This window comes from Enhydra lutris, unplaced genomic scaffold, assembly GCF_002288905.1.
Source record: "Enhydra lutris kenyoni isolate GAN:26980312 unplaced genomic scaffold, ASM228890v2 scaffoldscaffold28, whole genome shotgun sequence".
NCBI lineage: Eukaryota > Metazoa > Chordata > Mammalia > Carnivora > Mustelidae > Enhydra > Enhydra lutris.
Window position 1 is genome coordinate 1,745,759 of NW_019154112.1, and position 15,853 is coordinate 1,761,611.

The following is a 15,853-nucleotide window of genomic DNA, read 5'->3' on the forward strand; positions in this document are numbered from 1 at the left end:
CCGTACAGGTTCATCTTGTACTTGTGGTCTGGCTGCAGGCCTGACACAGTGACCCCCTCCTCATACCCCGGGACGCGCACCGCCTTGGGCTGCCCGTCCCCGTTCTTGTACTGCACCAGGAAGTGGTCAAACTGGCCCTTGAGGACGGTCCAGGAGAGGTGCAGGGAGTCGGAGGTGGCGTCGGTCACGGCCAGCTCCCCTAGGCGGGGCTTGGTGGGAGGTTCTGAAGGTTCATCCTCCTCTTCCCTTGGAGCTGAACAGAGACATGAGAGAGAACAAGTTGGACCTGAGAGAGGGGCCGGGTGACCTTGGGGACTTTGCTCTCCTCTGGGCTCTCCCAGCCACTTGGAGGAAGGAGCTATAGTGGAGTTCTCCTTGGTTACCTGTTAGGGCCTCAATGTGGGCAGGACCCACGCGCTGCTGGCCACGGAAACCGTACAGGTTCACTAGGTATCTGTGCTCAGATTCCAGTCCAGAGAGGATGACATCATTCCGGTCACCATCTATCCTGACCACTTGGAGTTGCCCATCTTGGTCTGTGTAGTGGACCTCGAAGGAGTCATAATCGCCCTCAGTCTCGGTCCAGGAGAGATGCAAGGTGTCTGGTGTTGCTTCCTCCACAGTTACCTCCCCTAGGCGGGGCTCAGGCCCTGGAGGACTTGGGGCCTCGGCTTCGATATCTTCTCTGGGGGCTGGTTCGGAGAGACAGGTAGAGATGGGTGACTGGTCTGTCTCCACAAGTCTCTCCAGTGAGAGGGAAGGAGGGGAAGAGGTGAAGGCTAGAGGTCAGTAGTAAAAAGAACCAACTATGGAACACGAGGATGAATTCCCAAAGCATTATGCTAAGTATTAGAAACCAAGCACCGAGTATGTATTGTATGAGTCTGTTAAGTGAAAGGCTTACAAAGGCAAAAGTGTAAGGAGAGAAAGGAATTAGTGGCTGACAGAGGCTGGCATTGGGGGAACTGATGGTAAAGGGGCATGGGGAAATGGGTTCTGGGGTCAACGGAAATCTTTTGTATCTCAATCGTGGTAATGGTTTCATGACTTACATATTTACCAAAACTCATTATTCATATAAAATTGTATGTGAATTATGCCTCAATAAGGCTATCCCTTCCCCTAAAAGAAGGGAAATAAGCAGTTCAGAAACCCCCTGGCTTGGTCAGACCAGGAGAGCTGAAGCCGGAAGGCAGGGCAGTGACTTCCGGCCACAGCCTCACTCACCAGTCAAGGCGATGGTAGAGATGGGACCCACACGCTTGCCCTGGTACAGCCCGTACAGCAGCAGCTTATACCTGCGGGCTGGGTCCAGGCCAGAGACGCTGACCTCCCTGAGGCTGCCCTCCACAGGGACCACCTGGGGCTGCCCGTCCCTGTCCTTGTACTGGACCACAAAGGAGTCAAAGTGGCCCTCAGGGACCGTCCACGCGAGGCTCACAGAGTCTGGTGTCACGCTGGTCACCTGTAGTTCTTCCCCGAGACGGGGCTTTGGGGGGTGCTTTGTTCTAGCATCATCCACACCACTCCTGAGCTCTGAGAGGGAGACAGAGAGAAGGCGGCTGAGCTGTTTCTGGTAGTGGGTGACCTCAAAGGGCAGGACTGAGAGGTCTGGGGACAGGGCTTTGCCATAGCTGAGTCCTATAGGGCTAGTGTTATGCGACTGTGTGAGGAGAGTAAGTACTGTGATGGAAGCCAGCACAAGTGACCACCCTCTTCCCTGGCCCGGCCGGGTGCAGCCGCCATCCCCAGGGGAGCTCCAGGAGAAGAGCTTGGCCCTGCAGGGATGCCCTCACCTGTGGTGCCTTCAGCAGTGAGGGGGCCATGGCGCTTCTTGCCCAGGAGCCCATAAAGGAGGAATCTGTACTTGCGACCAGGGTCCAGAGGGGTGACGGTGACCGAGCGCTCGTGGCCTTCCACGGGCACCATGTGGGGCCCATCTCTGTCCTTGAACTGGACCACAAAGGAGTCAAAATGGCCCTCGGGCACAGTCCAGGAGAGGTGTAGTGAGTGCAGGGTGGGATCTGTCACCCATAGCTCCCCCAGGCGGGGGCGGGCCTTGAGGCTGGCGTCACCTTGGGCAGCTGACGGAGAGGAAAGATTCTTGTGTTTACTTTTTTCCAGAATGACTCTTTGACTGCTTCCCACTAGAGTTGGAAAAACCCAGGACTGCCCAAATGATCAGTGCTTCCCCAAAATATTTCCATCACCCTCCCATCTCTGCCACCATCCCCAACTGGCCCATGCCTCCCACCACTTAGCCAACAGGACATCTCTGGGGAAAAAAGAATCGCTAGCTTCCTGCTTATCTTATTCCTCCTGCCGTCCAGATTCTTCCCACTTCTTAGAGACTATGTTCCTATCAGGGTACAGCTTGATTTACTTATTTCCTTTTACCAAGGAGCCTACCCATTGTGATTTGCCTGGCCCCTGGGGAAATCTGAGGTCCTAAGGACATTGGAGGGGGCACAGGATCCCTGACAAGTATACACAGCAGATGAGAAAGCAGGATGTTATGTTGGAGGTGGCCCTCTTAGGGCCTGGTGGAGGAGTAGGGGCTGTCTACTTGGTGTGGGGAGGCGGGGAGAGGAGGGGAGCTCACATGGAGAAAGGATCTGGTGTCTGCCCCAAAGCCATCCTGAGGCCTGAGAAGGAGCTGGCCTGCTGCCTTCTTGGCCAATGAGGACGCTGACAGCATTGTTATTGCTAGAGTTTTCTGGCATCAGGGAGCCCCCAGGGGCAGGGGAGGGCCTGGACTGAAACCCAGGAAAGGGGCACAGCTGGGCTGGGCCCGAATGGGCCTGGCTGGGCCTCCAGCCCTGAGCTCCTCTTCTTCCCAGTTTTCGAGGCCCTGGGAAGAGGGCACAAGAGGAAAAGGGCCCTCTAGGGAAGGCAAAGAGGGGACCCGATGGGCCTGAGCCAGTAGGATAAGAAAGAGGGTGACGGCAAAACTCTCAGGAGGTGAGGGCTGCACAAGGCTGAGAGCTGCAAGGCCCAGCAGGTGGAAAGGGCTCCTGACTCCCTTGGGCCTCCCCCAGCACTCCCAGTCTCCCATGTCCCACCTTCTAGGAAGGGTCCTAAGGGACTTCCCCCATTCAATAGCAGTGAAAATTATGAGAAGAGAGGAAAAGTCAGTGGGAAGCACAGACCCAGGACCTGGCCCTGTTTTCCTGGTTCTCATTTGCCCTGAACTGGGTCGGCAGTATGGCTTTTTTTTTTTTTTAAAGATTTTATTTATTTATTTATTTGACAGAGATCACAAGCAGGCAAAGAGGCAGGCAGAGAGAGAGGAAGGGAAGCAGGCTCCCTGCTGAGCAGAGAGCCCGATGCGTGGCTCAATCCCAGGACCCTGAGACTGAAGGCAGGGTCTGAGCTGAAGGCAGAGGCTTAACCACTGAGCCACCCAGGCACCCCGGCAGTATGGCTTTTTAAACAAAACAGAAGAGGTGGACACAGGGAAGACAAGCAGAAGGAGAGAGACTAGGCAGTGTGAAGAGGGTGGGCAGACTGCTGGGGGCTTAGGGGCCTCTCACCTGTTTTTGCCTCTACAGAGACTGGGCTGCGTCTCTTCCCATCCTGAAGCCCATAGACCAGGAACTTGTACTTCCGGCTGGGCTCCAGGCCGGGGATGGTGACCTCATGCTGGTCTGCGGCCACGGGCACCACATGGGGCTGCCCATCCCTGTCCTTGTACTGGACCATGAAGGAGTCGAATTCACCATTGGGGACCGTCCAGGAGAGGGTCACGGAGTCTGGGGTCATGTCTAACACTGTCAGCTCCCCCAGCTGTGGCTCCTGGGGGGACTCTGTGGCTGGGGCTGTGGGGAGGGGAGCTAGAATCCAGAAAAACACAGAACGTGGCTGAGACCTTGGGCAGGAGAACGCCCGCCCCCAACCCTGAAGGGCTCCTGGGCTCCCAGGGCCTCAAGGGTCCTTGAGCTAGATGAGACACAATCACATCGATATTTTCCCTGACCTCTCACTGAAATGTAGCACTTCCTCTGGTGCTCACTGTGGTGTCAGCATACCTAGGACTGTGTTCATGTCACCTTAGAATAACTGTGCAGACTTCAAAGTACCGTTTACACTCTTCCCTCCTTTGAAATGTGGGTAGGTTATGACACATGCCCCAAGACTTATTATTTAATGAACTGATAAAGAGTTCCTGTATTACTAAGTCATAAATTTGAATTTAAAATATTTTGATAATTGAACATCAGTATAACTGGTTTCCTCTCTAACCTTATGCATTTATGTTACAGATTTTTTAAAAAGATTTTCTTTATTTATTTGGGAGAGACAGACACAGCAAGAGAGGGAACACAAGCAGGGGGAGTGGGAGAGGGAGAAGCAGGCTTCCCACTGAGGAGAGAGCCCAATGCGGGACTACATCCCAGGACCCCAGGATCATGACCTGAGCTGAAGGCAGACGCTTAATGGCTGAGCCACTCAGGCACCCCTATGTTATAGATTTTAAAGCCCTGCTTTGAGAGGGTTCCATGGGTTTCATTAGACACCGTGGTAGAAAAATGGCAGCAACCTGTCCCCAGGGACCCAAGAGCAAGGGCCACTTCTGGGAGAAAGGAAGGCTATAGCACTCGGGGCACTAAGGGCTTCTGAGAAGAGATTCAAGGGATGTGTGTCATTGAAGCCCAACAGAAAAAGAACATCAGGGGAAAGTGTTGGCTGTGGCCAAGTCACAGCAGGGTTTTGAGAGAAAGGAAGGGAACAGCTGTGGACAATCAGGGGAGACAGAGTCAGATTTAGGTCAGATGGAAGCAAGACATTCTTGCCTGAGGGAGAAGGCAAAATGGAGAGGGACTGGAGGACAGGGAAGGTTCTAGCCTAGGGAAGAGGCCAAGGAATCAAGGAACAGACTACTGTGCCTGTGACCTCAGGAAGGACCTATGGAGGCCTGCAAGGCAGAACCTGAGAGAGGGTTTGTGGGAGGGGGGATTCTGGGTAGCCAGGGATGCGAGCTGCCTCACCCCTGCTCACTCACCAGTCACAGCTACTACAGAGAGGGGGCCCATGTGCTGCCCATCATGTAGCCCATAGAAGTTCATCCTGTACTTGCGTGCAGGCTCCAGGCCCAGGATGGTGACCTCATGCTGGTCTGCGGCCACAGGCACCACCTGGGGCTGCCCGTCCCTGTCCTTGTACTGGACCACAAAGGAGTCAAACTGGCCCTCGGGGACTGTCCATGAAAGGCCCACGGAGTTGGGGGTCACATCGGTCACTGTCAGCTCCCCCAGGCGTGGCTCCAGGGGCGGCTCTGTGGCTGGGGTCTCTTCTGGGTGTGGAGCGGAGACAGAGACGGTGGAAGGCTGTTAGGAAAAGCTCCTCTTTCCCTTGTTAGTAATTACGTCTGTTTTTGTAGCATCCACGAGGTTGTCCTGATGTAGAACTACACTGATTGGTGACATCTGCCAGGCCACAAGCCCTCACTAACTTCCCGCCAGGACCTGAAGATGTGCTGGGGTTGGGGAGGGGTGTCACCGAAACCCTGGGAGAGTGGCTGAACTTCCACCTGTAGGTCACTGGCTCCAAGTCCCCTACCCCAGGACCTGCAGACTCGCATCTTCCTTGGGTGCCTGGTCTGTGTCTCAAACTCATGAAGTCCAAAAGCAAGCTCAGGGACTGCCCCCCACACCTGCTTGGTCATGACCTCCCCACCCCAGCAAAGCCACCACTTCATCCTGGGTGTTGTCCCCGAGTCCCCCCACACTCTAAACCTAGCCGGCTAGGAAGGTCTGGTGGCAGGACCTTCAGAAGCCAACCCCCCTCGCTAACTCCACTCCACTGCTACCATCTCCAAGCACCACTAGTCCCACTGGGCTACATGGGTCTCCTAAATCCTCTCCCTCCTCCACCCACCCCCTGCCTCTGATCCCCGTTGACCCATTAGTCAGAGCCTGTTCCCGCAATGACTTCCATCTCACTCAGGGCAAAAACCAAGTCCTTACAATGACCTCTGAGGTTCCACGATCACCTCTCACATAGCTGCTCTCCATTCCAGACATTCCTGGTTTATCCACAGAGGGTCGGGGCACTTTCTTCTGCCTGGGATATTCTTCCCAAAGGTGCACGTGCCTTGTCCTGTCCCTCCCTTGGCTCTAACCTCAGGGAAGCCCTTTCCCACCTCCTTCCCACTAATTCACCATCTCACCTGCTGGACTTTTCTCCAGGGCTCATCACTGTCACAGACGGTACCACAGACAAATGTGGGCAGTCTGGTGTCTGTTTCCCTCTACTAGAACATGAGCTCCCAGTGGGGGTGCTTTGCCTTGCTTATTGCTGTGTCCCTGCTGCCCAGCACACGGTGGGTGCTCCACAAACATTTGTTAAACTCATGAGTGGTCTGCATGACTTGGCTGGGAAAGGCCTAGCTTGGGACCCAGTGGGCCCCACTGTGCAAGAATCAGCTAAGTCTGGGGGGCACTCCTCAATAGTGACCAAACATGGAAGGTGGTCCCCAGAAGTAAGACAGTGGAGGAGGTGGCGGGGGCGGGTGGCTCCCAAGAGTTGCTTTCTCTGGCTTCTGTGGGAGGATAAGATCAGGCTCCAGGCAGAGGAAAACCTGTTTGGGAGGCCTCAGAAAGACAACTGAGTCTACGTGGGGAGGGCAGGGATGAAGGCAGCTGAGGGGCTAGGAGTGGCCGCCATGTTAGCAAGCATCTACTAGGAACCAGGTAGCAGGCCTGGCAGTGTTTCATGTTTCTTGCAGCTCTGATCCCTCCTGTCCCATCCACTTCCAGCTCACTTCTGTCCTGCCTGTACGTCTTCCCATGAGGAAGAGAAATGGTCTATCACCATCAAACGAGCCTGACTGTTGTGGCTTGTCTTAACTGGAAAAAGGTGGAACTACCACTACCCACGAACATGGCGCTCCCCAGGCTGCACTGGACATCATCTTTTTCTTATTAGAAATGTTTCTAACTGGCCTCTCATCCTGGCAGTGGTAGAGCACATGCCGTGGGCCAGGCACAGCCCCCTGGATAGCTCAGCAGGCTCTAGCTACCCATCACCTTCCTGCTCTGACAATGAATGTCATGCTCCATCACGAAGCTGAGAACCAAGGGAGCCATAAAGAGAACTCAGTCTGTCAAATACCTGATCTCCATTTTCCTTTACTGCACTGCCTCAGTCAGCACCCAACACAGTCCGTTCTTCCCTGGGGGCCAGGGCCAGGGACTCACAGAGCCCATTGTGGCCGCCTGGGAAAGGCAGCAGACAGAGGGGCACCTGAAAAGAATCCTTGGCAGCATATCTGGGCTTGGCATGAGCCTCCCACCCTGCTTCTTTGGGCCCACAGGACAGTAACTCAGGGTGGCTTTCCCTTCTCCTTACTCTCAGAGCTACTTGAAGAATGAAAAGAAATGAGTAGAAGGTTCTGGAAATTAAGCCAGCCAAGTCACTGTGAGGTTGGGCTTTGTGGAAGTACAGGAACCATGTTCTGAAAACCCATTTCTCTGCTTTTAAGTTTTTAATCTTTCCCCTTACAGTAAAAGATGTTTTTGAAAAAGGTGTGTCTTTGAGTAAAGGGAAAAGAGACTGACACCCCTTGCTATAGCCAAGCTGGGCAGGTCAGCAAGAGAGTCCCAAGTCCCAGTGGCCTGCCTCGGTTCTGGCCCCTGGTGCTGAGACTCTGGAGAGGAGATCCTGGGCTGGGTCCTTTGTGGTGCTCGAGAGGAGATGGAAGGGATGTCCCTTTTTGCTATAAAGTCACTCACTGGATGAGCCGTAAAGAAACTTTCCAGCTGCACTGACAAACAGGCTGATGTCTCCTGCTCATCTGATTAGCTAAGCTGCGGAACGAGCCACAGGGGGCAGAGCAGACCCAGACCAGGGTCAATTATAATCCTCCTTATGCTACACCAACAGCATGTGTGTTCTGTGCCTGACCTTTTCTTAGTGCTTCCTGTCTGTTCACTCATTTAATCCCCACTACAGTTCTGCAGGATGCCTGTTACTATCCTCTTTTTGCACCTGAGGAAACAGAGGCACAGAAAGTTTAAAATTGCTCAAGGTCACAAAGCTGGCTATAGCCTGGTCCCCAGTGAACTGCTCTGTCTGGGTGTCCCCCAAGCAATGGGGGGTGGTCATGCTACCACTGCAGCAAGGGAGAGCCATGGCCTTGGGGAAGCTGGGGGCCACTGAGGGGAGGAGAAGGAGGCAGGCTCCTCCCACACTCACCGGTGATGCCCATGGTGGACACTGGGCCCTGGCGCTGCCCCTCGTGCAGGCCATACAGGTGCACCTTGTACCTGCGCCCCGGCTCCAGGCCCCCAATGATGACCTCGTTCTCATCACCCCTGACACGCACCACCTGGGGCCGCCCGTCCCCGTCCTTGTACTGGACAGTAAAAGAGTCGAAGTGGCCCTGGGGGATGGTCCAGGAGAGGCTCAGCGAGTCTGGGGAGGATCCTGTCACCGTCAGCTCCCCCAGGAGGGGCTCCTCGGGGGGCTCCAGGGCCTCCGTGCTGGGTTCTGTGGGGCTAGGTGTCTCCTCCACAAGGTCCTGGGGGGCTGAGAGAATACATAGGGGATACAGGCTTGCAGTGTGACTTGCTTCGTTAGTTGATTATGACAATAAACTACATCCAGCAAACAAAGTCCTCAAGCTGTAGTCTTCAGGGTTTGTTAGCCTTTGTATTAGCCATTCAGTAACTCAGGACGCTGGGACAGGCCCCTGGCCCCTGTCAGTACTGCTGGAAGGATTATATTGCTGGCTTCTGTTGGGCTGGGCTCACGTCTGAGAAAGGAGCTGAGATGGGAACAGAGGAAATCCTGAGGAATTTTCTACTGCGTCCATAGACAGTGCTCACCTCTGGCAATCAAGGGGGCCATAAGGCCTCTTCCCATCTGCCTTCCTCCCTTTCGGCTCCAGCACCCCCACAGGGTTTTTCAGCAGCCCCACTCCACTTACCAGGACACCAGACAGAATGTGCCCTGGCTAAGGCCTCCTCAGGCAGCCCTGTCCCTCCTTCCACTTCAGACAAGGGTGGGAGAAAGATGTGGGGATGAAGGGGCTGGGGAGAACTGTGCCCTTCCCTGGCTGCATCTAGAACCACAGCCCCAAGGGCACCTGTCCACCATCTTCACTGAGGTTCCATGGAGAAGGGAGACTGGCTTCTGTGACCCACTCCCTGGTCCATGGAGTACCACCAAGGGGACAGAAGATCGAGGAGGGAGCAGGCAAGGCTGGACAAAGTAGGGAGATGAGAAAAAAGGATACTGGGCAGGGAGAAAGTCAGGGAAAAATAGCAGCTCACTCCTGAATAGCAGTTTTGATGTGTCAGGCGCTATTCTAAACATGTATGCTTGTACACTGATTTAATTCTAATGACCCTGTGAAGCATGTACCATTATCCTCATTGGACAGATGAGGAAGCTGAACTTCAGAGAGGTTCAGTAATTTACACAAGGTCCCACAGGTCGCAAATGGCAGAGCTAGGCTTCAAATACAGGCAGTGGGATCCAGAGCCTGTGCTCCCAACCATGAGGCTACACAACCACGGAAACGATACTGACCGGGGGAGGCTGAAAGGGTGGAGGAATGAGGGCCAGTGGGCGGAATGAAAGGGGGCCCTTTGCCCTGCTCCCGGCTGGCTGGGAGTTAGGGATTTGCAGGTCCTGGATAAGGTGTCTTCATGCCAGAAAGAAGCTGGGGGAAATGAGGGACTCTTGTGCCTTGGATCTGCTGGCACTGAGCAGAGCAGCAACGGGGGGAGGGTGCGGGCAGCTGGTTGTGGGAGCCAGAAATGACAGCCACCCCAGCCAGGCCGGGGTGGAGGTGCTCCAGGTGTTCAGGGTGGGAGAAAATGGGACCTATTCTTGGAGATGGAGAAGCAGAGCCGAGAAAAAGGCCAGGGGCTGGTGGCTGGATGAGAGGTCCTGGGATGTGGGGCGCTTGGAAGGATTGGAGCCCAGAAGGAGAAGGTGGAGGGAGGTCTGAAGGAGCCCCCAGGCAGGGTCCTGCTCAGAGGGAGGCCTGGGTGGCCCTGACTCACCTGTGGTGGCCACCACGGACACAGGTCCCACACGCTGCCTGCCATGAAGCCCGTAGAGGTTCATCTTATATTTCCGGTGGGGCTCCAGGCCTGGGATGGTGACCTCGTTCTCATCCCCCCTGACGGGCACCACCTGGGGCTGGCCCTGTGCATCCTTGTACTGGACCACGAAGGAGTCAAAGGAGCCCTGGGGCACGGTCCAGGCCAGGCGCAGGGAGTCTGGGTTTGCCTGAGTCACTGACAGCTCCCCCAGCAGGGGCTGCGCTGGGGACTCTGGGTGGAGGGACTCCGCTCTCTGCTCTGAGGCTGAAATAAGAGGATCCAGTGAGGGCTGTGCTGGCAGCCCCAGGTTGGGGTTTGGGGTTTGGATGGGTCGTCATACCTGGGGGTCACTATTAGCATTAATTAGAAGTGCTGAACTCCTGGGAAGTCTGGCACAGTCAGGGTATGACACATCCTCTGGGCCTTGGGGAGCAGCTGAATGGGATGGAAGGGACCCAGCAGGACGGGGGAGGCTGGCTCTCCCTCAGCCTGGGAGTGGGGCCAGGATTCAGAGTCAGCCATCACACTGGGAGGCCCCACCTGGTTCCTGGCTGAGGGCAAGTGTGCGGAAGGTTGGGAGGGGTCCCATGGGGGCAGAGGTTGTCACCACTCACCAGTGGTCCCATCGGCTGTGAGGGGGCCATGCCGCTTCTTGTTGGCAACCCCAAACAGAGTGAATCTGTACTTGTGGTTAGGGTCCAGCGAGGAGACAATGACCGAGCGCTCGGGCCCTTCCACGGGCATCACTTGGGGCTGTCCATCCCTATCCCTGTATTGGACTACGAAGGAGTCAAACTGGCCTTCAGGGACAGTCCAGGAGAGGCGCAGTGAGTCTGGGGTGGGATCTGTCACCCACAGCTTGCCGAGGTGGGGTGGAGTCGCTGGGCTAGGATCACTCTGAGGCACTGGGAGAGAGGTAGAGAGAAAGGAGGAACAGAGGTCAAAGAAAGAGGGGTACTCCGTCTCCCACATAGGGATGCTGTGTGAGGTTGTGCAGGCTGTTCACTGCACAAAGGTGCATGATTGAGGGAGCACTAAGGGACTGAAATCCAGCCAGCCTCTGCTTGCCAAGCTGTGTGCCCTGGCACAGAGTTATGCTCACCTAAGGCAAGGTGCCTTCTTCTAAATGGCACAGATGTGCCACATGGACTAGTGTGGCCCTATCTGCAGCCTAGTGAGGCGCTTCAGAGAGAAGGGAGCCCAGCCATCTCCCTCTGTGTCTCCATAGCAAGGGAAGTCTTCCAGGACAATCTCTACTGCTTCCAGTCCTAACTACTAGCTGGTTTCTCCTCCAAGAGAGGGAAGCACCATCTCTGGAGCTTTTGAATGCGGGAGAGCCTCCCACACCTGTGCTGGGGTCCCATCTCCTTCTCTCCCACCCTGCACCACCAACCCTTCACTACCCCCCACTGAGCCGCAGGCATTTGCAGGAGCTCCTCTCTTTGGCTGCTAGCTCCCTCCAGCCTCCCTCCTTGCTCTCTAGTCCCAACCCAGATTCCAGAAAGAGCTGTCTACACTGGTTGTAGCCATGTCCTCACCTCCATCAGACTCTCGATTGAGCTCCACCCTCCACTGGCAGCTCTCACCAGGGCCAGCAGTGACCTCGCCACTGCTAAGTGCTGTGGACACTCTGTAGCTCTGAATCACTCCTATGGAATCTGACATGTCTGACCACGCCCTTCATTTTGGCATCTGGGACACTGCTCTCCCTGGCTGTGCCCCTCTCCACGAGTCACCCTCTCAGGCTGCCCTGTAGGCTCCTCTTCCTCTGCCCATGCCCTGAGTGCTAGCCACTGTCTCTGCTCCCCCCATGCCATCACCCTGTCTCCTGTCCCCCCATGCCCACTCTTCAGGCCTCCTCTCTGCTCTCCAGATTTGTGAGGGCAGCAGTGATCCCCGCCGCGGCCCCGCCATTTTCTCCCTCTCTGTACCTTGACTCTCCTCATCTATAAATGGGCGTGCCTCACGGGGGCTGCTGCAGCCACTAAGTGTGTTGGCACACTTAGAACATCTTGTTAAAAAATGCTCCGAAGAGGTTTATCTAAGTGTCCCAAGCTGTGCTGGTCCTCACCTCCACTGTTCCTTGCCTCAGCGCAAGGGACTGTCTGCTCTAGGAACACCAGAGGGCCTGGGCCTCCTCGTTGTCCTTCACCTCCCACACCCAGCCTCGTTGTCCTTCACCTCCCACAAGCCTCCACCCAGGCAGGCCGGCATCATTTCTTGCTGGCTCTTAACTCACTTCTCCAGCAATTCTCTATAGCAGCCCCCATGTTATTTGTAAGATAAGTAGCAAATCACATCATTCCCACTTAAAACCCTTCAGAGCGGCGCCCCCTGCACCGGCCGGGGCCCTCACAGCAGCTCCAAGCTCTTCATTCAGACACACACAAGCCCCGTCCCTTCTGCTCCCCAGGTGCCCTGCTCTCCATCCAGAGGAAATAGACGGATTCTCCTCCAGGGCCACACTTGCTCCTGCCTCACTCTCCATGGCTCCCTCTGTCTGCACCACCCTCCTCAACCCCTCTGCTGGACCTACCACTGCTTTTCCTTCAGGATTCATCTCAGGCACCACGGCCTCCAGGGAACCTTCCTGGAGTTCCCATAGCACTGGGAAGACCTCCCTCAAGACCAAGCAGGGGCCAGGGGTAGGGGTGGGTGTGACTGCTCTCACTCACGGATCTTGGCTTCAGCCACCAGGGGCCCATGCCTCTTCTTGCCCAGGAGCCCATATAGCACAAATTTGTACTTGCGGCCGATGTCCAGGTTAGTGATGCGGGCTGAGCGCTGGGATCCCTCCACAGGTACCACCTGGGGCCCATCCCTGTCCTTGTACTGGATCACGAAGGAGTCGAACTCGCCCTCAGGGACCGTCCAGTGCAGGAGCAGAGAGTTGGAGGTTGGGTCAGTCACCATCAGCTCGCCCAGGCGTGGCTGGGCCAAGGGCTTCCCAGGCTTCGCCCCATCCCTGTCTAGAATGTGGGGGCAAAAGTAAAGCAGGTGGCCTCGACCACTGCCTCATCCCTGGTCTCCTTCCCTCTCCTCAGCCCACTGGGTCCCTCCTTCCTGGACATCTCTGTCCCTCAAGGCCTCTACTTCCTCCCCCCAGGCCTCTGAGAGCAGCCCATTGTTCTGCAGTGAGAGCTTTGGCCCTTCCCTTGTGCTAGCTTCCCCACCCCTCGCAAGCATCCCTCGCCACATCAAGAGCTCTGGGGGAGTTTTGGGTCCCCTCTCCAGGTTGTTCCTGAGTCAGAGCTTCCTCACTGCTGCTCTGGAGCAGCTGGAGACTCTCTGTCCACTTGGACTTTTCTCTCCCCCGCCGCCCTCTCTCCTAGTGCTGAATCTCACCTGGAGGAGCAGAGACCGAGTCCCAAAAAGAGAGACCAGGAGGGCAAGTGAGTGTTTCACTGGTTCCACCAACCTCTGAAGCCCTGCTGGCCGAGCGCCCTATGCTAAGGAACCTCCGTCCCCAGCAGAAACGGGCTGGAGCAACCATGGAGCACTGTCCACCGCAGGCCAGCCTCCCAGGGCAGGGGGCCACTGTCCTAGCCTACCCAGTGTGGGGGTGGCAGGGCTGTGGGGAAGGGAAGGGGCAGAGGGGGCTAAGGGCCGGTATCCTCAGGGCTGGAGGCCTTCCCACGCCTAAATGCAGAGATCTATGAGTGACCAGGAATTGGGGAGGATACAGGGCAAAGAAAGCTGCAGGTGGAAAGCCAGAAGCCTACAGCCTCTCTCTCGGACTCCCAGTCCCAGCCTCTGACTTTTCTCCTCCCATCCTCTTTTCCCCTGCCCCGCACCCCATCCTTCTTCTAAGACTCCCTCCGTTCCTCTTTCCTCTGAACCTTCAACTCCAACCTTCTCTCTCCTTGCTCTTACCATTCCAACCCAAACACTAGCCCAACCCTTCAGTCCCCATCCCACCTCTGAAGCCCTGATGGCCCAGCCCCTCCCCCATCCTCAGGACAGTGAGCTGAGCAGAGTTCAGGATATACCCATAATGCTTTGGTAGATGAGAGGGGCAGAGGGCTCGCCCTCCGGGGGGACCCCACGAAGTGACAGCTCATAGGAGACTCCAGGAGGGGGTGAGGGCACCAGAGCCTGGCGGACGTCCCCTGGCAGTAGTTCCTCATGCACTCCTGGCCCCTCCGGCACCCGAAGGTGGAGCTGGAAGTGGGCAAACGTGTCAGGCTGAGCAGTCCAAGCAACGCGGAGCTTCCCTGTCTTGTCTCTGCCCAGCACCCTCAACTCTCCCAGCTCCTGGGGACGCTGCTGCAGTTCCGGGGCCTGGACCCCTTGAGTCGTGGAAGGGCCCGAGGGAGGAGGCTCATCGGTGGCTCCCAAGAGGCCTGAAGGAGAGGACCCTGGGAAAGGGCAGGGTGAGAAAAACAGGAGGGTTGAGAATGAGAGAGAGAAAGGAAATCCCAACCCCCAGGTTCTGCCTTCTAGCCTCTAAGAGCCTACAGACCTGCCCTCTTCTGCTTCTAAGTCCACTCCCTGGGCCACCTCATCCTCCCAGTGATCTACCCAGTCCTCTCAGTACCCCTGTCAACCACATTTCTGAACAGACAGGCCTGCAGGCAATAAATAAAAGCAATAAAGCTGTCCATCCCTCCCCTTACAAGGGGACCTCCAGCCCCCACAGACTTCCATGTCCCTCCCTAAGCACATCCCCTCCCCAGAGGGTGGTGGTCGTGGCTTCCATTAGTGCTGCAGTGAGAAGCCTGGAAGAAAGGAGGAGATGTGGTGTTAGGGAAGGCAGATGCAAGGGAAGAGTGGGTACTGAAGAGAGAGGGAAGAGAGAGAGTGTGTGTATGGAGGGGGGGGTACATCCAGCTCAGGTGGCATCTGGGCCCTGGCGGGGGGAAAATATATCCACAACCCTCCCTAGGGCAGCCCTCCCCTGAGCCCGGCATCGTTCCTGTGGAAGAGACAAGCATGACGTGAGCCAGGAGGTCTGGAAAGGCAGCTCAAGAAGCAGTGGTTTCAACTCTCACAGACACAAGCTGCCTGATGGCTTCAAGGCCATCCCCACACAGTTTTGATGGGTCCCTTTGAGGTCAAGGCCAAACTGTGGAAAACAGTAACCACTGACCACAGCCTTCAGCCATCCTCACCACAGTGAGTCAGAGTGGGGAAGTGCTGGTTTCACTGGGTGCCCCACTCACACTGCTCCTGTGAATTTTCGTAGACCCGCCTCCTTCCCCCAAAGTCCCTTCCACTGCCCAGGATGGCAATCCCGCAAAGTGTCTGGGGAATGCTAAAGACCAGCTATCCTTGGCCCTGGGTATCCCTGAGGTCCCTGGGGTGGAGATGGCTTCTAGAGACACAGGAGGGCATGCTTTGTGCTGGGGTCCCCTGGAGCCTAGACCAAGAGGTGTGGTGGGGGTGGAGTGGCGGTCTGAGCAGTGAGGCGGTGGGAGGCCCTCTTAGATGCAGACTCCAATGGCAGGCGAGGCTGGGCAGGGGATGGGTGATCCCATGGCCCCAGCCCATGCTACCTGTGGTGGTGATGAAGGCGTAGGACTTGGAGGTCTGCCCTGCCCGCACCCCGTGGACCTCCACGTGGTAGGTGGTGCCGGGCCTGAGGTCAGGTAGGCTGACGGTGCGCGTGGTGCCCGGCACGGTCAGCTCCCCGCCAGGGCCCTCTGCAGGCGGCTGGGGCCACCAGCGCAGCACCACGCGCTCGAAGTGGCCGCGGAGCCCGTCAAGGGACACCAGTAGTGAGCCGTCGGCGGAACTGCCCAGCACCTCGGGCTTGGGGTGGCGGGGCGCGGCCACCCGGTCGACGCCTTCGGGCGAGA

At 56.6% G+C, this 15,853-nt stretch overlaps 1 protein-coding gene across 1 annotated transcript in view; it reads right to left on the reverse strand.

Annotated features, from left to right (window-relative positions):
- The window catches only part of LOC111152238 (tenascin XB), a 57,148-nt gene that overhangs the window by 23,045 nt on the left and 18,250 nt on the right, over nucleotides 1–15,853 (reverse strand). The window contains exons 7-18 of the mRNA XM_022510669.1: nucleotides 15,551–15,802; nucleotides 14,045–14,386; nucleotides 12,731–13,024; nucleotides 10,670–10,960; nucleotides 10,014–10,319; nucleotides 8,219–8,529; nucleotides 5,003–5,327; nucleotides 3,534–3,818; nucleotides 1,797–2,084; nucleotides 1,228–1,536; nucleotides 384–692; nucleotides 11–253 (exon numbers count right to left, since the gene is read on the reverse strand). Of these exons, the coding sequence (XP_022366377.1) occupies nucleotides 11–253; nucleotides 384–692; nucleotides 1,228–1,536; nucleotides 1,797–2,084; nucleotides 3,534–3,818; nucleotides 5,003–5,327; nucleotides 8,219–8,529; nucleotides 10,014–10,319; nucleotides 10,670–10,960; nucleotides 12,731–13,024; nucleotides 14,045–14,386; nucleotides 15,551–15,802 (3,555 nt within the window). The remainder of the gene's footprint in view (nucleotides 1–10; nucleotides 254–383; nucleotides 693–1,227; nucleotides 1,537–1,796; nucleotides 2,085–3,533; nucleotides 3,819–5,002; nucleotides 5,328–8,218; nucleotides 8,530–10,013; nucleotides 10,320–10,669; nucleotides 10,961–12,730; nucleotides 13,025–14,044; nucleotides 14,387–15,550; nucleotides 15,803–15,853) is intronic.